This window comes from Pseudorca crassidens, chromosome 16 (assembly GCF_039906515.1).
Source record: "Pseudorca crassidens isolate mPseCra1 chromosome 16, mPseCra1.hap1, whole genome shotgun sequence".
Taxonomy (NCBI): Eukaryota; Metazoa; Chordata; class Mammalia; order Artiodactyla; family Delphinidae; genus Pseudorca; species Pseudorca crassidens.
In genome coordinates, this window is record NC_090311.1 from 17,098,762 (window position 1) to 17,122,774 (window position 24,013).

A 24,013-nucleotide genomic window follows, 5' to 3' on the forward strand; every position below is an offset into this window, starting at 1 on the left:
GTCCGAGTTTGCAGGGAATGTTTGGGACTTGGGTAAGAGAGTACAGCTGTTTCTAGGAGAGCCGATTTTCAAAACAGAGCCAGGAATAAAACTAACCTATTCCAAATGAAGAAATCCAAAAGCTCAAATTTAAAACAACTTTTAAAAAAATAATGATTTCCAGACCATCTCCCCCCGCAAACACAACAACCCCAAATCTAGGGATTCCTAAATAAGATGGAAAGGAAATCACCAATTTTGATTTAGAATAAGTTTTAAGTACATAATGGTTATTACATCCTGGGGATTTCAAGAAAGAAGCAGTGAACAAAATCTGATACCACCTTTCTAATTTATTTATAATGAACAGCTGTATAAAAATGTCTTTCGTATTTCTTAAACACCCTGTGCCTAACTTTCCAATCTAGACGGTATTTGAAAACCATGCCTGTTACATGAGTCTGATAAGTTTCCTTCAGAGAGCAGGTAGATTTCTCTCTAGTAACAAACAGGTGAACCGAGAGGAGGGATGGACATTTTCACGGGACCCACGGATACAAATGGCCAAACCTCGGATTTGGCAGGAATTCAGCAAAGAGAGACTAAAGAGAAGACGAAAGCAAAGGCAAAACTGCATCCTTCTGCTCTATTTTGCCCCGTTAGTGTCCCAAACGTGGGCATTCTTTAACAGACATCTATAGCCTCCATAAACGATACATGTAAAAGGACACGGAAATTCAGTGTGGTAAGGAGGACACAGCACCGCTACCCCCTCTGAGTGCAGCTGTCCAAAGTTTAAGGTAACATGGGAATGACCCAAGCAAAGTTCACTTAAAAAAAAAAAAAAAAAAGCCTTCGAATGTGTGCAGAAGTATGTAATCTGAAGGGCATGTCAGGATTTCATCACATTCCAAAATATTGCAGAAGGAAAGAATTCCATGACATAGCTCAACCAGGCCTCCACCATCCCCGAACCACAAAGGGGAGGTTTCCCTAAAAATACAAGGTTGCAGGCTCTGTTGCTTCCAGAAAACACGGAGGCAGCAGCCTGTTGTGACAATACAAAGATCATAATATCTGTATCATCAGAGTCGGGAATTTACCCTTTCAAAGGAACTCCCTTCCCATAAGCCATAAAGAATGGAGGTTTCCCCATCCCCAAAGCAGCAGGACCGCTATGAAGTAACCCAAGTAATTTGAGTAAACAAAGGTCTGGAACCTTTCAGGAATCTGGAAACGGGAGGCTGTGCTGGGTGGGAAATTTGTGGCAACACAATTTGTACACTTGCAGTGCCAGCCTGCACTCTCTTCGCCACAATTCTTGACAGTTTACACAATTGTACATTGAACTAGAAAGTTGCACAGAACCAGAAAGGAAAACCAAGACATACATCTGTCATTCCTTCACGCTCAACCAGAGAGCTATCTACCACCTTGATAGTTCAACACGACATGTAGGATTTTAATTCATGATTTTGAAAACACAAGGACTCTTACAGTGTGTAGTATATTTCATTCCTTCTTCCCCCAAATATGGGATCTAAGAGCTGACTGACCACTGCAAATGTTTCCGTTTGGCCATTTAACAACAACAAAATAATAACGAAAGCAATAATAAAGACAATTAAGGAATCGCCTCCGAATTCAAGAGAATGCTCTTAACAGCTCGTGGCAAAGGATTTGACCCGAGAGTTGAACAGAGTATCAAGTATTCTAAGCCCCAAATTGGTATTGCAAAAGGGCCTTCTTCCTAATCATTAACAGCACAATAGGCTGTCATCAGTCTCTTGCTCAGGTTTCCAAAACACATTTTATATTAAGTTTACAAAATACAAACACCGCAAGCAAGACTGGAGCCCTAAAAGGCCAGCAGCATCTAAATTTGGAGATTGAAAATAAATACAACCAAAGACATAGCAACACAAAGTTAGCATTAAATATGAAACCACAATACACGGTTTACATAAGCCCTGCTACTGGAAAAGCCTTATAGCTCAAAAATGTCTCAAGCTTCCAAAGTATGCTCCTCTATGAGGGCATGTCATTCTTCCTTCTCTTTCTTCCAGTGGAGCCCACCCTGGTGGGTGAAGTGGAAAAAAATTATTTGTTAGAAGAAATCCCAAATCCCACCGCCCTTTTCCAGATTCCAGCTCGCCTGCACTTGGGGAGCCAGGTCTGCATCGCTATAGAACCGTAAGGATTGTGATGAAAGTCAAGCTTTCTCTCCTCCCCATCTTTTTTTTTTCTTTAACCCTTTCCCCCTCCCCCAAAAACCACTATGAAAAGTACACAGTGAAAGAGCACAGCTTGAGATGACCATTTATTCTTGTCTTGTTTTTCCTTCCCACCGTCTGAATTTTTTTTTAAAAAAAGCACAAAGGTTTAATGGTCAAGACCATAAGCAAGGACACGAACACACACACATACACACACACACACACACACACACCCCTCACTACTCACCCAGCAATTCAAATTGAGGTGCCAACTGCCCAACTGGTGGAAGAGAGTGAGCCCAGAGGCCACCGTGCCTCCCTTCCCACTCAAATCTTCCATTCCCACTAAGATGGTATCCCTAGGGTACATAATAGCTTTGGTTTTCTTTCTCTCCACCTCAAAAAAAACTTTCTCTGTACCTTCAAGATGGGACTGGGCCAGCTTTTTTTCTCCTCCCTTATTGCTTTTCTCACTTTTCTTCTTCCTCCCAGCTTCCCCTCCCTTTATTCCTTTCACTTAAAGAGCTGAAAAAAAGCATCTTAAAAGATGGAGATGGCTCCCAATTTCTGCCCTGGGGTACTCAGAACGATCACAATGCCTGCAGTTATTTTGTTGATTCTTCCCTTTCCACACACATGCCTCAGAAACCAAAAACAAAATAAAACAAAAGAAACCAAATAATCTAGTTTCACTGGTTGCAGATTAAATTTTTAAAAGTTAATGAAAAGAAATTGCTCCTAGTTTCTACTCTGTACCACTAGGAAATCCGTGAAGGAAGGGGGAAGGCCCATCTTCCCCAGCCAGCTCAGGGCACTAAGCAGACTTCCCCTCCCTCACCGGTTACCTTGGGCAGCAGGGACAGAGCTACCGCTAAGAGTAGCTAAGAAATTACGGTCAGCCGTGAGGGAAAATGATCAACCGAATGCAGTAGGCAGGCACTTTATCTGCAAGATTGTCAAATCCCTCAAAACAAATTTCTTAGGGAGAGGGCTGCCATGGGAGAGGGGGAGGGAGGGGGAAAGTGTATTTTCCTGTCACAGTGACACGGGAGTGACACTTGGTAGGGCCTTGCCAGCCACGCGTACACACCCCTCTTTTCCTTCCAGAGTAAGACTGTGCCTGAAAGATTTTCAACTGACCTCTCTGGAAGCAGAAGAACGGAAGCTTCCTGTGTTCACTGGCATTCCAGTAGTCTGAAGGCTGACTCGCTTTTTTGATTGTGAGTTTTGTGAGCTTCCCCAGAATGAGACGGGGGGAGAGAGACAGAGGGAGAGGGAGGGGGAGGGAGAGGGAGAGGGAGAAGGAGAGAGGAGAGAGGAGAGGAGGAGAAAGGAGAAAGGAGAAAAGACAATCCCTGAGTCCCACCAACCCGACTTACTTTTCCGGGGTCTCTCCTAGGTTCCAGGGCCGGGTACATGTGTGTGGGTTTAACTTAATTGGAGTTGAGAGACTCAGACATCATAGGCCTGAAATCGTCCTCTTTTCCATGAAGGAGGGGAGTGTGGGAGGGTGTCTGCTCCAGGAGGGGGTTAACAACACAAGAAAGTTGCAGAGGACAGAAGTCGCCCAGAAGACCTTTCAGGTCCTTTCCCACCCCAAGTGTTAATTAAATCATTTCGCCCTCTTCAAAAGCAAACACACAACTCTGATTTGCATGCAGGTAAGAAAACACCCCTACTGTCACATGGGATCCCGGCCCTGTCTTGCTTGAAGCAAGACTGGTGACAAAGATTCGGTTTCTTCTGGTGCGAGACACCTAATGTACAGGAGATGTTTTTAATTTACCGACTCGACTGCCCAGCTGTTTATCTGCAAACCCACAGGGCTGTTTTCATGATGTTGGTCTTTAAGCAATCTGTTAATACACCAGACAAGTTAATAACCCTCGAGCCAGGGCCCCACCCACCATACCCCCTTCCACAAAAAAACACAAGGGCTGGAAGGGCTTCAAGACAACAAAAAAGTGAGGCTTCTTAATTTTCTTCCTCTTCTCTTTTAAAATACTGCTCCGTGGCCCCTCTTTCTGGACTCATCTGGCCTTCCTGTGTAAGTGTCAGGCAGCAAGCTTTAAGGAAGGCCCTTAATACCAAAACAAAACCCTGCCATTTCCCTTTACATGGAGGTAACAAAAGCAATGAGGCTCCAGTTTGACAAGTAAAAAGCCCCAACACAGCCCCCTAATTGCCTTCCCTCCCTCTATTCACGTGGACCACCACACTGGGGCAGCTGCCTTTGTCACACATGCAATTTCTTAAGTAAACTGCCAGTTCCTTCCCCGCTGACGGACAGCTCCCAATCATTCAGCAACAATAACTGATAAAGTGCAGCCAACAGGATGGGCAACTTTGACTAGAAATTTATATTCTGGCTTTCTCAAAAGACAAGGAAAATGGAAACAGCAAGACGAGCCAACACATTCCAGACAGACCTCCTCCTCCGCAGCCACCTCCTCCTTAAAAAGGACAGGGAAATCTTGTGAATTTCTTCAAACTAAGTCCTCCTAAGAAACTATTCCCAGATATCTGCTGCCCCACTGCTCTGTTCCGAGGCGGTTCCCAAGGTGCCCCGTTGTCAGCAGTACACCCACGTTTAGAACATTTCCATTAAAAACACCCCACAAGGTGATCGAAAGCTGCAAAGTTCTGTGGGATTATTTTTAAAAAAGACCTCCTCAAACCAAAACCAAAACAAAAAAAGCCAAAAAAAAAAAAAAAAAAAACCCAGGAGACCTTCCTTTCAACATGAAATTCACCATCATGCAGAGGAGAAATACAGTAAGACAACGGGAGGGGCTGCCCATTTATACCCCACCGCCCTCATCCACATCTTCAACAAAGTTCTGTTTTTGTTGTTTTAAATAAAGAAGTTTGAGATGGAGGTGAGAGGAAATGGGTCTTGGAAGAAAATATATAAAAAGTACAAAAATGCGGATCCTTCAGGAAAATATTTGGGGAGAGCCAGAGAGGAGGGGAGCCAGGAGGGTGGCGCGTTTAAGAGGATTTAACTTGCTGGGGCGAAAAGAAACAACGGCCCCCCTCCCAAATATTCCCGTCCGAGTTAAACAATAATCATAAAGCATGTTTTTATAGTCGCGGGCTAGAAGTTCAGAATGAAAAAGTCATGTCATTTTCTTCTTTTCGTTGTGTGTGTTTTTTTAAGAGGAGTTAAAAAAAAATTACTAAAAAGACCAACTCCATCGGGCACCTTACCAGTCAAGGGACATCAATCTTAAAGTTACTGCAAAGTGACAGCGAACCCTGCGGAGGCTGAGAGCAGGAGCCTGCAACGGCCTTGGACAAGCCGGGACGCGGCAGGGCAGGCGCGGGGACGCAGCGGGCCGGCCTCCGCGCCCCGCGCGCCCGCCCGCCTGCCTGTCCGCCTGCGCGCGCGCGGGGCCGCTTACCATCTAGAGCGGGTTGCGGGGCTCTCCTTCCCGCCGCCGGCTCGCGGGCATGCTGCCGCGCGCCCCGATGGCCGCCCAGGGCCCGCGCCGGCCGCAGGCTCCACTGGAGGGCAGCACCCGCCCTGCAGCCGCGCGGCGCACCCGCGGCACAGGGGAGCAGCTCACACCAGCAGCGCCGCCAGACAGGATGCTCAAGCACAGTTCCATTCACAGAATTACCTCGCTTGATAGGGACGGGCACAGTAACTGGGATCTCCCCCGATTCCACAACAATCCACCCCCCCAAAAAAGGGAGGAGTGTTTAACAAAAAAAAAAAAAGAAAGAAAGAAAAAGAAAAGGCAGGGCTTTCTTACTCCTTTTTTTTTTTTCTTCCCCCAACCCGGCATTCAATCAAAAGAACAAAGCCTGATATTTTGTTTGCCGACTTGGCAAACATAAAGGCAATTTCAATAGTCCAAAGAAGTTCACCTAAGTTGGCGAAAGTAATGCTTTGCAGTTCTCCAGTGAAATTAAGCTTTAATAGCTATCTGATGCCATTCAGAGAAGGAAAGGGGGGAGGGGGGGAGCCAGCAGAATTTAGATAAAGTTAGAGGACCACTTCACTCCTAAGTTTTGTGCCCGCTGAAAGTACCCTCAAAATTCTTGACAGCATCCAGAGCTTAATTATCTTGCTGAATTCTTTTTTTTTTCCTTTGGTGGGGGGAGGGAGTATACAAAAGTCAAAATAGACCATTAAAAACACCAATATGTAAAAGAATTCAGAACAATTTACTGTATAACATTTTCCATGACTAACTTAAAAAAAAAAAACCTACCGAAAACTTGTGGATATGTTCCTTTAAAGCAAATGGTCCTAACACATATTAAACCACCGCTGCGCATCTTCTAAGCATCGTAGGAAAAAATGACTATTGATCTTCAAATAGCGATAATTGAAAAGATCAAAAAGATTAAACAAAATCAAGAATGTGCTGACTTACCATGCTATGCTTTTTTGTTGCAACTTTGTAGAAATTTCACTCAAAGAAACTGCATCAGAGGTGTCAAATTTTTTAGCGGACTGTGATCGTATTATTTCCGCAGCCCTGCCTTCCAATGCTTCAGAACTTTTTTCCCTTTCTCTTTTTTGTTTGTGGTACCTAGCTTTTTGCTATAGACTTTAAAAGCCTTCAGCTCAGCAAACCAGCACAAATTATCTTGCCACCTTGCGCAGCTCTGATGCTTTGGCCGCTAACTTTGGAAGACCCTTTACTACTGCATCAAAATTAGCATTGTCAAAGCAGTTAATGAATATTAATATTGTATTTGTCATTGGAGCCGGCCCGTTGCTGAACTCCGAGTCATCCATCAGGGACAAGATTAAGAACACAATTATTTCTGACTGACAGGGACCAAATCTGCTAGAATTTTTTTTTTAACAATTCGGGGGGAAAAAAACCCACAATATCATCATCTTAAGGTGTCTCCCAAGAGACTGGGAACCAGATTAATACGCTTTTAATGAAGTAGAGATCATTATGTATGAAGGGAAAAAAAAAAAGATGTACTATTCAAGCTATTTAGTTATGGTGGTGGCTAGAAATTTAAAAAAAAATGCAGATGGCATATCTTTTTCGACAGCTGTCCAGATTTTATTCATACTGTTCTAAACAAAAAGACGATTTTTTTTTTCTGAAATCTTTTCCTTTTTAAAAAAAAGAACAGAGAATGAGCGATTCGTCCCATCTGGGATAATTTTCCATGTCTTCACTTTTACTGTAGCAGCTCAGGAAAGACAGCACGGTAAATAATTCCTACACAAATCTGACAAGAAACACCTTCATCAGCTCAGCTCCTTCCACCTCTATTCCCCAGATTCCAAGCACTGTCTCTCTCACTTTATTCAGGAGGAACCATTGCATTTACAGAAACTCTTAAGTTCCCTTTAACAGTGACAATCTTTCTGTAATAAACACACAGAAAACAACACAACTCAACGAAAGCCCACTCAACACACACTGCAGATCCCGAAACGCCACCACAGAGAGAGAGTATCCAGGTACCCTCCTGGCGAGCCAAGACTGTCTAACTGATGGTACCGCAAACTTGCAATGGAAGTTTTGTCAGAAATTAAACTAACCGAAGCTTAATGACCTGAGCCATCAGCCCAGTAGCAGAAAATGTCTTACAAGATTATTAAAACGCAGAACCTTCTCTAGAAGACAGGCAAAAGACTAATTAAAAGGAATTAAGTTTAAAAACTTGCAGCTTACCTGGCATAACCAACTTATTTGAATTCACCAAAATCATTTCAACATCTATACGTCACGCAAAGTTATATCACATATAACTATACTGTACATATATACACACACAGATATGTATGGCGATTTCGTAGACGTTTTAGGAATAGCGTGCTTCACTGGCTTGCTCCATATAAATTGTCTTCGAGATGATATTTCCACCCCCCTCTTCGTATTTTAAATGTGGTAAAAAGGGGAGAACTAAAAGGGATAAAATGACAGATGTGATGGTTAATCTACCCAATGAATCGTGGGGGTCTAGGTAAAGCCGCAATGGCCACTGAGCTAATCTACAACACCCACTGACCACCCCACTGGCCTTCTAATACCATTATCAACCCTTAGATGAACATTCTAAATTAGAGTTTTGTTCGAAAAGGGTGTGAATCTGACCTTCAATGCTGGGAAGCCGGTGCTGTACATACAGATGGGGAAGTTCTTATAAAAAAAAAAAAAATTTTTTAAGGTTTCTACTTTCTCGCGATTTGCATCTTTGAACTCTGTATCTTTACACCCTCCCCTTGGCACAAAGAAAAAAAAAACCTCTCCCCAAATCCCCTCCTGCAATAGCCACTGATGTCATCTCTACCACACACCCCACAATGTTTATGCTTATCCTTTAAGAAGACCCTAAACCAAACCATTGAAAACAAAGAAAAATCCCAAACATATATAAAAACATTCGCCCTTGACCCAACTTTTATTCTCTCTCTCAATTTTCCAGTGCCTTTACCTACTGGTTTACTTCATGTCCAACAAACTTATCATAAAAAATGTATCATATCATAAAAACGAGGGAATATATCATAAAAAATGTATCATATCATAAAAATGAGGAGACTTGATTGACACCCATGTAAGGGAACGGAGATAGGGTTCAATAAACAATCCCATTTGTTTGCACACACATCGAGTTATGCTACAAAGAAGGAAAAACTTGGGGCTAAGACTTCTCCTGAAGAGCTCCTTTTTTTTTTTTTAAAGTGGATCAAAATGGACTTGTGTCAAATTATTACTGCCTAGGTATTATTCACTTCAGGAGATATTCCCAATGCCACTTAAAAAAAAATCAGCATAACCCGCTATGATGCAAGCAAACTTTCAAAGCTCCCTTTAAAAACCAGAAACAGATTTTGTGCCTTTTCCCCCCACACAACACCCCTTGAAAACCTACAGTGGTCCTTATGCAAAGCTCCCCTTTTATTTTAGAAAGGTAGGGGTGTGTGTGTGTGTGTGTGTGTGTGTGTGTGTGTGTGCGCGCGTTTCCACGGTCACATGTTTATCTCTACCAAACGGACATTGTGTACACACAGGTACATGTGTATCCAAGTAAAGATTTTTCAAGCGTGAACTAGCTTCCAGATAACCTGAGATGTCTAAATTAAGGACCCCTTGCTTTATCAATTCACGGCTTCCCCATTCCTGGCCAGAGCCTGTCTTTTCAGGGTCAGGGATAGATCGGTAATCTGCATCTTTGCGCGCTCTGTACTGGAGTTGTTAATAGGCAGCTTTCTCTGCCTCTCTCTCGGCTTCCCCAGCACGACCGCATCAGCACTAGTATCAAATTAACTCTCCGACTTTGAAACTTATTGATCTGCTATTAAGACACCAGTGAACTTGATGAAATGAGTGCTGTAGGTGCAGTCAGGACTTCAAAGTCTAGCACAGCCACATAAAGCAAGCGCCTTTGATCCTAACTCCGATCTACTGAGGGTTTAAAGCCCAGCTCTCCCTAAGCTGCCCTTCACTCTCGTCATGTCTGATGTCTTACCAACTAGTGACTTGATAATGTTAATAATGCAAATTTTACAAATGATTTTTACAATGGCAAAATTAATTATATGAATGGATGCTTCTTTCAATAGGGGTTTCTGTACTTCTCTCCCTTGTAACACAACAACTGGAGCAGTTGGGATGGCTAAGAAGGGGTTCGGGGGCCCCAGGCAATTGCAGACAACGTTTTACTGCCTTCTTTCACCTTCCCAATTTGTACTTAAAACCAAAATAATTAAAACTAAAAATTCCATTCATAATCTTAGTAACTTGTATTCTGTAATTCTCATTTACTAGTAAATATCTACCATGGAACAGAAATAGCCCCCTCTGTACACAAGGTTTCTATGTTTGTATCACAAGTCAGTACAAAATCCTTATTTTTGTGTAGAATTTCTTCTCGATAGTTACCACAAACCCACAGTGAAGTTGTCGGATCTCATACCCTCCACTACTATTTTTTCAATTAGGAATTATCTGAAATGGTATTATGGTGAAGAATCAGAATGAACTACACAGATTCTGCGACCTGGAAAATTCATATATGCATACATTCTCACTCAATCTGGTTAAACAAAACTTTTCATCTAACAATTATTTTTATCACCAAAGAATATGTCTTGAAACATAGATAAATTTTATAAATTCCTTCAGTAAGAATTCTGAATCCTTGCTATTAAAAATACGTTTCAAACTCAAATTCTCTCTAAAAAGAAAGATAAGCATCACAAGTCTCAGTTACCCCGAGAAGTTTGGATTTAAATACTACGAAAGGTTTTATGGTCTAGGATAAAATAATCTTATATACAACCAGAACAGCAACACTTAAGCAGAATCGCATCTTTTGATATTCCAGTGAAGAATCAATATCTGAGAACAAATCCTTTGCCAAGAGGTTATTCTCTGTATGTTGATTTTGGACAGAAGAACATGGGTAGCTCAGAGTAAAATGTGCTCCACTAATAGAAGCTTCATGGATCCCTTTTGACTTGCAGCATGTTATGTAACGTCTGTGATATTGCTATTCCGAGTCCATTTATTATAGGAAGAAACTAAGGAGTTAGAATGGATGTATTTCCCTCCATCAACATGACAATGTATCTTCCCCAATTCCTAATGTCAGGACTGGAGCCCCCCAAAATGACCAAACATCATAACGAAAGTTTAAAAGGACCATCATTTTAATACTTGCCTTCATTTGTGTGTGTGTGTGTGTGTGTGTGTGTGTGTGTGTAATCCAATTAGTCTGTTTTCCAATGTGACTCTAATCATAAAATTTAGGTGGTAGTAACTTTGTGTTAGTGTTTTCCCTCCTCCAACACCCCCCCACGTTGATACTCACTTAACCTACTTGCAATTCTAAAGAAGTCAACACTTGATTGTGACAACGTTCAAAAGAATTTCCTCTGCCACTAGCACAGTAAAAAAAACTTTCACCAATTAGTGCAGGAAAAAAGGAGGGAAAAGCCACAGTGCTGGCGCTCAAAGAGCCAGGCCTTGCGGCAAATCTGTCATGTCGAGAGGATTGATCAACAGGACGGCAATTTCTAATGGCATGTTGTCATGAAAAGTCAGCCACAGGGAGCCACCTGCTTTGCTCCTCACAGACAGCTAGGAAAGGAAGGAGGAAGAGGGCGGGAGGGGGAGAGAGGGGAACCACTCTCCATTCCTAGCCCTGCCAGTTCCCTTTTGCTAACAACTTCGGTAGAGGTATCATGATTTTTCGTTCGGTTGAAATATGTCAAGTCTCCAATCATATTACCCTTCCTCTAAGACAACAGTGGTTTGAAGCCTGGCTCTTTCTTTTCCCTCAATCCCCTTTTCCCCCGTTTTCAGCAGGGGATGAGGTACCTTTATTATGCTCTACTGCCTCCCCCTTTTTGTCAACCAATACTCCTCAGATCAGAAGACATCTCTAATGGCTTTAAATCAACAAGGAGCATCCTGACTTAATAAAATCCAAGTCTGGAAGATTCTGGAAGACCAAAGAGATAGAGTGACACCATCAGCTGTTGTTTTTCTGAGCCAACTGAACGTATGTGCTGCTGGCCTCATAATTTGTGGGGCTTCGTCTAGTTGAGAAATAGTCCTGAAACTAGGTTTTGTAGGCTATAATCTAATCCATTAGAATCTACTCTGGGGAAAGTGGTGCTGATAGTTTTGGCTGTACATTTTCTGGTGCTCAATGCAACTCAATATCCCGTAACAACCTCCAACTTACCCTTGAGAAACAGAAGATGCTCTGCCTTTGACTACTCCTCTAGAAGTTATTATTTTCTTGGTACTCAAGACTCTGATTACCAACCACTCCAAAGAAAAGGACTTTTCTTCCTCTTCCAAATGCCCTACTCAATGCTCTCTAGTCCTTTCAAAGAACGCTGGATTGGATTACTAGTACTTACAAGATACTCTAACGGTACCATTCCCCCAAATGTCAAGCTCCTGAAGGATACTAGAGGGACTCAACACAAAATCACAACATTTGAAAAAATGCTTTCCGTAGACCGGATCCTAGAGGGTTGACGTGGCTGCTCTCCATAAATGCTGGTAACACAAAGGGCCATCCTCACCATCTCCGTGAAGATGGTCCGAAATATCGCTGTGACCTACTGTCCCCGGTAATTTTCATACTTTAAACAGTCACAAATATACTCACCCCTCAACCTACTTTGAACAAAAGAAAAAAAAAAGTCAAATAAAAGTTAAAGAACTTTTAAGCTCATGAAACCAAACCTCACTTGGCATGCAAATCACGTACTGTAACCTTTTATTGGCGGAGCCTCTGGTCTCATCAGTCGATGAAATTCTCAGCCCGCGGCAACAGCTTAGCCGAGGGACACAGACCAATGAGAAAATATTCATTGTGTTAGCATTTCAAATGGCGAGAAAGGAAGAAGAAGCGCTAACTGATCACTGCCCGTGGAATTAATTGGATATTCCAAGAATAATGTCTCTCACTGAAGATCCTTGGAGGCCGAGCGCTGGTAGAGACCACATTTTGTGCGGCGCCTTCAAAAAGAGACCGCTTGGGGGTACTGGACATATTAGGGTTTTAGCGCATTTCCCTAAAGGCCAGAAGATAATCAGATGCACTGAACCAAACTCAACTAATCCAATCCATAATTATACACACAAATCCAATAAACTTTGCCACATTACTGGAAAATTAAACTATTCCATTAAACTTTCAATAACTTAGAAAAATAATTTTAAGGGGCACCACGGCTAAAATGTTTCTTTTGGTGGTTGGGGACATGTAGCCAAGAACTCAATTATTATTTTTTTGCTTGCAAGTCAGAGCCTTCTGTGAGGCTCGAGGACTGATCTCAGTGCCAACTCGGTTTCTTTATTCAGGGAGGGATTTGCGTTTCGGCTTTATTGCACATAACCCAAGCATTTGCAATGACCCTGACCGATATTAGTATATCTTTCCTTAAGACACATCTTAATCTAACCTTTTTAAGACTCTTTTGCTTTCAAACTCAAAACAGCATAAAAAATAAGCATTGTTGATGGCTCCGGGAGCCTGAACTGAGGCCCTGGCGTTGTCCGAAGCAATAGCCCCCTGAAAAAACAGCTGCTGGTGAAGCTAAATAACCATCGGAGACCAAAAGGTAAGGGGGGGAAAAATGAGATTAGGAACTTTCCCAAATGTTCCATCTCTCCTATCGACCACTGGCCTAGCGTGAGGTGTCAATTTTGACTCCAAAGAATTCGCAGCGGTCCCATTATGCGGTCTCCGCTCTCATTGTAAATTCTGTCAACGAAGTCAATCTTATTAACTTCCGCACTGGTTCACACATGACATTTTCTTCAATTTTCTTGCTGACATCAAAAACATCAATTAGCAGCCCGAAAATAGGAAGGAACGAATGACAGCGTCTGATAACGTCGACTATTTGAAGCCAAGGGTAAATCTATTCTCCAGTTCTGAATGCGTTCATTACAATTGCATTTTCAAAGAAGACCTCCAAATAGCAAAGAAAATTAAATTTATCATCTAGAAATGCCTAGAAATTGTTTTTTTAATCCTATGTCTATCTCTCAATCCCAGAATGTAATACAAAGTATCGCAATTGAGTTTTATGATAACATGCCCCAACTTTAATAGAAAGTTTATAAAATATGCAGCCTGGACCACACTTACTATCAAATAACAACTACAAAGCTTGGGGGAAAAAAATTTCCCCAACAGATTGTGGCCTCGCCTTGTAGGGTCCATCTATTTTCCTGTGCTGTCACTGCTGGCGAGGCAAATGTGTCGGTGGATACACACACACACACACACAACAGACAACCAGTTGGTTGAAAAGTTTTTAAAAGGAGAGAGAAAAAGCAACTAAGGTCTACAGTTCAAAACCCAAAAGTTTTTACGGAAAGCAACCAACACTATACCTCCCTATCAAATGAAAACTGTCTTCCTAGCCACATACCCTATCTCCTCCTCTCTAAGAAACAAGTTTTCACATAAAATCTTAACTCCCCCCCACTGATCATCCCAAGACACATGTACATAAGCCTTGTCCAAGTAGCCCAAGCCAGGGACAAAACCCTTATTCATCTGCCCGACGCGCCCCACCTAATTATCACCCATTTCACTCGTATTGACTTTTTCCCTCCAAAATCAAATAAATAAATAATAAAAATGTCAAGTGTTCTCCCCTGACCGGAAAATGAAAATGCCCACGAGTGAATCCTCTACCCCATCTGCTGGGCTCCAGCCTGGCGAATCTGGAAATGGCTGGAAATGGATGGAGAGACCCAGGCACCCCAAACTCGGATTTCAGCGTCTTAAAAGCAAAGCTTTTATTTATTTTATCATTTATTCATGGTGGGGAGAGAGAGGGGGCGCGGGGCGAACAGGCTAACGTGCCCGCTTTGTGAAGCATCCCAGCATCTCCCAGGGAAGGAGGCAGCAACGCGACTTCGGTGCCGACCCCCCGACACCACCGCCGACTTCTGGGGGAACAGAAGGCTCCACCCTGGTAAACAGCTCGCATTCCTGCCGCCCATTGATTTTTTGATCTTTTGACATTTTTTAGTTGCTTCCATTCCCTTCCTTGTCTTTTCTTCAATGTCACAAAAGACAAAAATGTCTAAACAACTGAGGGCAGAGATATCTATTAGCTGTCAGACCGCTGTTTTCCCGGCACTGACTAAGCGCACGCCACACAGAATGCCGAGAACCGGTAAGATGACAGATTATATCATTTTTTTCCCCTTAAATAGGGATAATCATATTCCAATACCTTGGCTTCTCCTAGCCAACCAAAACACGCTGTGCGAGAAGGGAAAGAAATCTCATTGTATCCTTCTCTGCAATTTCTATTACGTTAGCTCTATTTGTTGAAAGAGGAAAGAAAAAAAAAGAAAAAATCTCTTCGAGGAACGGAGTAACATATTTCAGGTTGTAGCATCTGAGAAGCAAAGCATATCTTCCTGATTATTTTCCCTTAAGAACTGCTTCGATAGTGCAAGTACCACATTAATAAAAGAAACAATTTGTTATACTTAGGGATGAAAGACTGCAAAAAAAAATGAACGGATGTCCCCTAAGTTACTTGTTTCCCCCTGAAGACAAGCAAAGCCATTCTTTCAAAGCAGTTAAATTGTAGATTTGAAGTCCGGCCAACCTCAACTTTCTAAAATCTAAAATCTGAAACTTATCATTCCTATAAATAATGCCCTGACAGGAATACTTTTAAAAAATTATTTCAAATGGGTTCTCTCTGCTTGTGATTTGACTGCCATGAACATGTGTACATCTATGATTTCAAAGTTAAAATTCAAAACACACACTGTGCTTTCCTTCAAAACCAATAATCAACAATTTATGGACAAGAGGCTAAAATGGATCAACTGTACACTTATATTTGAGAAGATTAATGATTTTCTTTCAAGGAAGCAGTATGTTAGAAGCATTAGTATCCAGCATATATTTGTGTAGGTAATAAAAATATTAAACTGGGTAAAAATCTATTACTTAGAAACCTATTTTATAAGGAAATGATTTTTGAACACTTTTTAAAAATGAGCCCAAATTTGTAGGATGCACTTTAAAAAAAAAGAAAAAAGAAAACAGAACTGTTCTAATTTCGAGTAACTACCACTTAATCTTATAAGCAACTATTTCAGAAATAATCAAAGGAATCTCCAAATTGAATCTGTACTTGTGTTTCTATTTTACTTATACAGGTTCCTATTTGACATTTAACATCTAATGTTTAATTTTCTGTTTCCAATGATGCTCTTGATAGAGACTAATAAATATTTTAAGATACTGGTGCATGTTTGCACTCTTACAATACAAGGAGAAATATTAATTAGGTATAATGTTTAGATTGCAAGTGATAAAATAGAACTAATTCAAATTCAGGAGGAACGGAGCCCTATTACGCTTTTAAGAATTGTATGAAATATCCTAACAATACTCAGAATATTCAATCTATGCTTTTCAAATACAGCTTCAAACCAGCAAATATAAGAACAAATGTATAAACTCCGAAAGAGGGACGGGAATGGGGGAAAAATGGTAAATCAAATTTTTCATCCAATTATCAAGGTAACATATGTTTGCAAACATAATGAATCCGATTTTTCTGCTGTTACAATAAACTGATTTCTGCGTTAATGTCAGCTATATACATCAATGTTTTCTTAGCAGAGCACACCATAGTCAAATAGTTTCATTCAAACATGTTAGTAAACAGGACCAAACTTCCTTAAATCATTCCATAATTATGGAAGACAGGTATCGGAAAGGATCTCTATCTCTTTCCCTCTCCCCATATACGTGTGTGTGTGTGTGTGTGTGTGTGTGTGTGTGTGTGTGTAAAATATTGTTTGGGTTTCTTTCAAGTTTATGAAATAAAGTATGACGTTACAGCAAACCATGTAAGTGGGGGAAGGCAGTGGGAAATCACGGCAAGAGACAAGCAGACACACACACACACACAAAACTGACCAAAGGTTTCAGACGGGATGGTCGGTAGTTGTGGTTTTTAAAACCGCGCACTGTCCTTGAAACGGAGGCCGCACACGGTTCCATTAGATACAGATCCAGTGCTCTTGATCTATTATTTACAAAGAAAAACCCTTCACTGCTTAAGTGCCCCCTCTACTCAGCCTTCCATTTCAACAGCTTCAAACAACTTAGTGGGAGAAAAACACAGGACACAACTTGTGTTCATCACAACATTCCACGCAAGTCAGAATTCCACTTCGATGGAAAAAATATATATATCAGAATACCCTGAACACAGGATGTCAGCTAAACGACAAACAAATGAGAGGTTTGCTCCAAAATACAGATTGTCGTTTTCTAACAACTGACGTGAGGTTTTATAATCCTTCTGTAAGAGGAATTTCTCTTGGGAAAAGAATGGGAAAAAATTCAGGAAAACCATTTTTTTACCTCAAGGATGTGAAAAGAATGTTTTCAGAATGTATATTTGGTATAAAATTCTTTAATTATCAAGTCTGCTCTTTGAATCAAACTGCATTCGATCTAATTAGTAAGCTTAGATCTCACCTTCATGCTGAACTTTAAACTCTCTGAAGCCAATTAAAAACTATTTAAATGAATATTAAAAGGATTACTGTGATCATTTCTGACATGAGAGAAAACATGCTTTTCAGCAAAAAATAGGTTTACAAAGCATGCCTGCATTTCACAAAATATTTGAATTGAGCTTTGCATTTAATCTATTACCCTTCTTCGATTCTGTCATCGAATGCTCTTCCTGGGCTGTTTTATCATCCTTGTTCAGGCATATCTGCCGCCAATACAGTTTCAACTGCAATTAGAACTGTTTTATTATTCAGTGCCCTTCAACTTTCAATAACTTATTAAGATTTACTGGCTGGGACCCATTTCCCACTTTCATTTCGATACACTATTGACTTGAGCACGTATGAGGACACACCAATAAAAGTTGGAATTAGAAAAAAACTTAGCCATTTCCAACTTGATGAGGCAAAGCATACTCAGACCACAGCAAACATCAAGTTAAATACACACTCTTTCTCTCTACATCTAGGCCTTGAAATAGCTTTTTGAGAATTAATAAATTATTCTGTTTGCTTATGAAATTAAATGCTCCCATGCAAAGCCGTTACAATTAACACCACTAAATGTGTTACGTTACACTGAAGAAAGCCTCACAGTGTAATTATATCAATGAGTCATTTAACTCACATATATTAATTCAATTTATCTTCATTTTGAACTGTGGGGACTGATGGATTGTCATCATTAGAAATGACAAAGCTCCACGCTGGAGGGAAACACAGACCTGCTAAGGCTGTGACTTCTCGCAAGACCACACATCATTCCTCCACCAAGGGCGCCCACAAGTCATCAAGGGATGTATTCTCTGTTAAGGACCAAAAAGTCAGGATGCAAAAGAATATCAACTGGACTCTCTGGGACCTACACACCAGTGTCAATAAAGCAAATTCCTGTACAAAGATCGAAATGGTAATATGTTCTTAGCACAAGGACCATTACATATTTGGTATTAAAGAAAAACTCTCCAAATACTCCTTGGGAAAATACTACACTACAAATGCCATTTTTCCCAACCATGAACCTATTGATAAGCATTTCTGATTTCAAACAAAAAAACACAGCAGTGCCAGAGAAAACATATTAACCAAGAGAGCTCAGCTGGGGATACTGTCAATAAAGAAGACGTTACCAGGCAAAGCAATTCCAGGATTGCTCATCAAGATTTCCTTCTGAAAACTCAGAGGATTAGAGGGGTCATGATTAAGATTTTAAGAACGACTGAGACCATATTCGACCAAGCTAAACCTACCCTGATGGCCATCCTAGGTTTTGAGAAACAGAATCACTGTGGGAAATTCGAGGCTAAGTGACTGACTTTTGCGTTTGATTCTTAAAAGGCTGATTTTTTAAGATCTAATACCTTGAAACTCCTGACTCAATTATTTAGTTTCCCTTCCCTCTTAAAAAGACATCCTTGAGTTCAAAGATGCCCATAATGGCATCATTTATCGCCAGTTTCTCTAATCTGGACAATGGGGAAACAAAGGAAATTAATTTTAATTTCTTTGAATGCTGGTGCAAAAGGGAGGCCGCAAAGCTCTCTGGGACTCGGAGAAATGAATGCAAAGATGCACAGGAATGGGAGGCCACAACTTCTCAAGGGGGCACCCTTCCTTTCTCAAGGTCTTCGAGAACTTCTCAACCTGAACACTGCACCCAGCCCGGTCAGCTCTCGGTGGAAGGGAGGATGCCCTATTCCCTCTGATTCATGTCCTCATAGCCACTGATCAAGTGCTGGGGGAAAAAATTACAGAAGCACATCAAGCTGTGTTGAGAAGTTAGAAGCCGCTGATCTGGTCAAATTAAAATACTTCAAAATTACACACTTATGGGGATCTTTGCATTCATTTGCTGGATCAGAACTCAGTGCTATGCATCTCCTCCACTGATCTGCAGGGAGGGATGGAAGGACCCCACAAGGTGTCAGGGTTTCACTGGCTTGACAAGGCAGACCCGGATGGCCAGTGCTGGGGTGACTCTCTGGTTACAGAACTAGAAGACTCCTGTCACCCATGAGGCCCCGAATTAGATACCGCTGCAGCAATATGACAAAAATAAGGGAATTGGGGGAGAATAAAGGGAATCTGCTTTACGGAGGACTGCGTCTCTGCTAGAACCAAGAGTTGCAATTAACAATGAATTGGGAGTTTGTGATTTAGCAAAGGCAAACTATTATATATGGGATGGATAAACAACAAGATCCTACTGTATAGCACAGGGAACTATATTCAATATCCCGTGACAAATCATAATGGAAAAGAATATGAAAAAGAATATATATATTCATATATAGATATATATAAATGAGTCACTTCACTGTACAGAAGAAATTAACACAACATTGTAAATCAACTACACTTCAATAAAAAAATTTTAAAGATGCAGGTAATAATAAATTTTAAAAAATAAATGAATTAGAAGGGAAGTCATTTTATAAACAGCAGTGACACGTAGAAACTCACCAGAAAAGCGTAATAAAGGAAAAGCCCCCCCGCCCACCCTCTTTAAAAGGACAAGGATCTGAGTATATGGGCACTGGCTAAACTCACCTCCTTTTACTACCTCATATGCTTAAAATACATGATTGCTCACCTCTGGGTAAAGACAACCTGCCATCAAAACATTAGAGAGAAGATGACAGTCCAGGACAGAATGATTCCGTTCTGAAATCCCTTGGTTTTCATTAACAAATAAATGATGTTTTTGTAGAGTCTGAACCTTTGCTTTTCACAGCAAATTTAGGAACATTGCCAGGAAAAGTCACCCAAACCCGGTAAGTAGATTTCAACTCTACTAAATAAGCACGGGGACTTGCCATCCCCTTTGCCACACGTGTGTTCTTTGAGAAATTAGGTTCACGCACGCTGCTGCCGCAGGAAATTACAGGGCTAAGGGGAGGGGATTTTAGGAAGACAGGTCTTTCTGAGCCTTCTGAGCCACTTGCAGAATGGTGATGATTTCACCCCTGGCCAGTACTGGTGCTGGATGCCAAAGAAGAGAGGGGTGTGTGTGTGTGTGAGAGAGAGAGAGAGAGAACATGCCTGGCCCTTACACTGACAAGACAGCTTTATGGACAACACAGCCTCTACCTCTTTGCTAAGCTCCTTACAAACACACCCAGAGGCTAACATACAATGGGCACATCCAGCAAATAATAAGTAAAATTAAATTATGTCATGCCTCCACCATAGCAATGCCCACTGGCTGTCTGGGGAGCGCCGATGCCAGTGTGCCCGCCACAGTGTGGAGTTGGAGCTCAAGTGTGCTCCTTCAAATTAGGCACAGATGGAAAGCATGTTGCTTTCCATGTTGCAGCCACCCGCCTAAAGCAGACTGTGAAACTGGTTCTGGATGCAACCAAGCATCTTAGTATATAGTCTGGACTGAGGTGTTTCTTCAAAACCATCTTGTTTTTGTCTAGCACCTCTTCAAGGAAGTTTGGGAGGGTGTATTTCTCATAATCAAATAAAGTCTTAGATGACAACAGCCCCATTTTATAGACAGAAAAACAAACAAGCTCAGAGGACTTGGAAGAACGCATTTGAGATTAGCTGGTTAGTAACTTTAGCAAATGAAAAGGAGGAGAAGGAGAAATTACTGCAGCCAAGGTAGGAATCGTCCCTACATTCTACACTTAAAGATGCACTCGCTGATTCGATCAATACTGATTCAGTGTTTCTTTCATGCCTGGCACTGTTCTAGGCACTAGGGATAAATCAGTGACCTGAGGGAAACAGTCCTTGCCCTCAGGGAACTTACAATCGAGAGAGGGCGGTAATAATTTACGAATGTCAAAGCGCTACCAGATGCACTCCTGGAATACCTTCATGGAATAATCTAGTCAAAGCCAAACAGAAACCAGTTCTCTGACTATCCAGCCCAATGTTCAACTCCAATTATTCTGTTCTTGAAATATGTAATTGAAAAGCTTGCTTCGTATGCTTAGAGAAGAAGCACAAGTTTTTAATCATCCCTTTCTTGGTTGTTTTTAAAGAATCCCAAATGCTAAATTATGCTGTCAAATCACCTACAGATGAATAGCTGTTTGCACTGGAGGTCAGAGAACATCACAGACTTGGGGAATATGGAGTAACATTCAGATGCCGGGTTTTTCACACCATCCTAAACACAGAGCTGTTGACTATTTTGTTTGATCCATATATAGTTGGCCAAATTAGTCTATGCTTGGGACAGAAACGTCACTGGAGCTCAGGGAGGGATCATGAATACCAGTTAATACTAATTTAATTTCTTCTCTTTGACCCAATACATACCGTGGGCTTTCTGGTACTTCTGTACTTAATTCTGGAGCTCTATAAACTACAACTCCTTAAACTACTAGCATGAACTCAACATTTTTAGCTACTTTTCCAACTATAAATTAGATAAAATATACAGGTGTAGAGGTCAAGAACAGCAAGTAGAATTTACTTCATTCTTCACTGTAATTTGGGGGCAGTCAAGCTTGTAAGAAGAGTTTCCTTTACCAAAAAAGTGGGTATATCACACGGTGATCACTGTATCCTAAGTATAAATATACAGAACAAATTAAGCCCTGGGTAGATGCTCAAGAAATGTTTGTTGCAGGTATTTATATATAAAAACATTGCTACTGGAGTACATTTTAGAAAAAAATTTAAAGAAAAACTCCAATAGACAATCTCAAAATATTTCAAAGCACATAATGGGATCAGAAATTCTTTAAATACAGCTCCTAAAATGGATTTTTTTAAACAATTGTTCAGATTGTGATGGTCTGATGAAAAGGTATCACAACTTAGTGTAATGAATTAAAGTTCATTAGTATCTACAAAGATAGTATTGTTCTAAAAAATGCATACTCTACCCAGACATCATAGAGATCTATAAGAACTGATTCCTCTAACAGAAGAGTTTCTTAAATGCAGGGAAAGAAGCCCACAATTACTTATGTTTGCTTTAAAATGAGAATAAAACTAGTGGTTTTTTTTAACATTTTCTAAACTTGTCTGTTTAGTGGCTTCAACAAGTGTATTTTCAAAGTGTAAGCACAGCAAAGCTAATCTGTGTGAAATTTGTTACAGTCTTCAAGCCAGAGTCATGTTTTCAAAGAACTGTAAAATATTATATACTCTGATGCAAACCACTGTTTAATTAGAATATAAAAATTATCAAAGAGGTAAAAAAAAACCCAGCAAAATGAACTGTATGCATGTTATGTTTCCAAAAACAGACGACGGATGCCATTGTATCATAACCTCTAGGTTACTAAAGCGGCATGAGGTCTTACTTCATATGATGGAACACTGAATGGCCCCTGTGCAATGACGCCTAAAAGTTGTTCTTTGCCCTTTCATAAACACCTCATTTAAATCCCACACCATTCCTGGATGTTGATAGCACTGTCCCTATATTTTTAGATGGCAAAACTGAGGCTCCCACGGAATAAGATAACTTCCCCAGGATAACACAGCAAGTGGCAGAGTCGAATTTGAACCCAAGTCTTCTAACGCTCCCCAGTCCTATGGCTAAAATCCCCTTCCAGTCAATACTACAAGGCAGAAGTTCTAGACGGAAGCAATTCGAAAGCTGCCTGTGATCAACACATCAGTTTAGATGGCCTGCGAGTGTGTGTGCACGCGCAGGCAGACACTGTGTCAGTAGGGACTGTAGCAACTCCCTTTGCTAACCAAGGGGACAGTTGGCAAGTACGTTGGCACAATTAGTACAGATAAACCCTCCACAGCCTATCTGCCTTCTGATTTTTAAATAAACACAGGCTGAATGCTATAATTAAGATCAGAAGTGCCTCTGAAAGACCAGATGGCAAAAGGGAAGTTACACAAAAAAGTCGCTGGCAGGGAATTGGGTGTTATCCCTAAGGTGGACTGAGTGATTTTTAACAAATGTTTTTAACTCCACTGCCTGGAAGAGAACAGCAACCACCCTGCAGAAATGACGGGTGGGCCCAAGGCGGGCAGCATCCTGCAGGTGCAGAGGAAGGAAAGGCCCACGACTCAGATGCACACAGCGGGCACCAGGTCTATACTGCAGGGGGCTCCGAGGAGCTTCCTATCTGGGCTGACCTTGCCCACCACTCAGGTCAGGAGTTCCTCGAGGATAATGCAGACCTAGAAAAGCAGTCAGTGCAGTCGCTACACTGATGCCTGGAGGTCCCCAGAGTCTTCCTCCTTTTCTTATGACTCAGAAAACAATGGCATCTCTATGCCCTCAATGGCTTCAGTGTGAGCCCCTCCCCGCCACAATGGCCCCATTCAATCCCCCACCAAGAGCGACTGCCCCAAGTTTAACGGCCTGTGTTAGGAGAGCACTGGACACAAAGGGAGGTGTTTCCAGGTTCAGTGAACACTTTACTTCCATTCATCAGAGAAGGAACAAAAGCAACACCACCCACACTCACCCCCGGCCATTGACCTCGGGCACGGCAGAAGCTGGGCTCTGCCAACCCCACCAAAATGCAACCTTTTCCTGGTGGAGGCAGGGACCACGCTGCGTTTCCAGATCACTGTGCAAACAGGGTTCCAGATTATTTCTACCTTCCACGAAAGACATCTACATAAAAATGGGATTCTTTTGACCCCTAAGAAGGACCAAGAGGAAACTAGGGGGTGTGGGTGGGGACCATGAGAGCAAAGGGAGAAAAAGGCTCCCAAATAAAGACCAAGATGGTCAGCGGACAGACGTTTACTTATACTTCAGAATCTTTATTAGGAAACTAGCCCACCTCTTTCTTTGCTTTCAATTTTTTATTAGGGTTGACTGCTATTTTTATTAAGGAACCTAGCATT

The 24,013-nt window shown here is 41.4% G+C and overlaps 1 protein-coding gene across 42 annotated transcripts in view; it reads right to left on the bottom strand.

The window, feature by feature from the left end:
• TCF7L2 (transcription factor 7 like 2) overlaps positions 1–24,013 on the bottom strand; it is a 197,718-nt gene that overhangs the window by 34,111 nt on the left and 139,594 nt on the right. Inside the window, exon 1 of one of the 42 annotated variants that reach the window (XM_067709388.1) lies at positions 2,443–2,936. The exons of the other annotated variants lie outside the window; for them this stretch is intronic. Coding sequence (XP_067565489.1) covers positions 2,443–2,565 — 123 coding nt within the window. The 5' untranslated portion in view covers positions 2,566–2,936. Of the gene's footprint in view, positions 1–2,442; positions 2,937–24,013 lie in introns of those variants that run through there. 42 annotated transcript variants of the gene reach the window in all.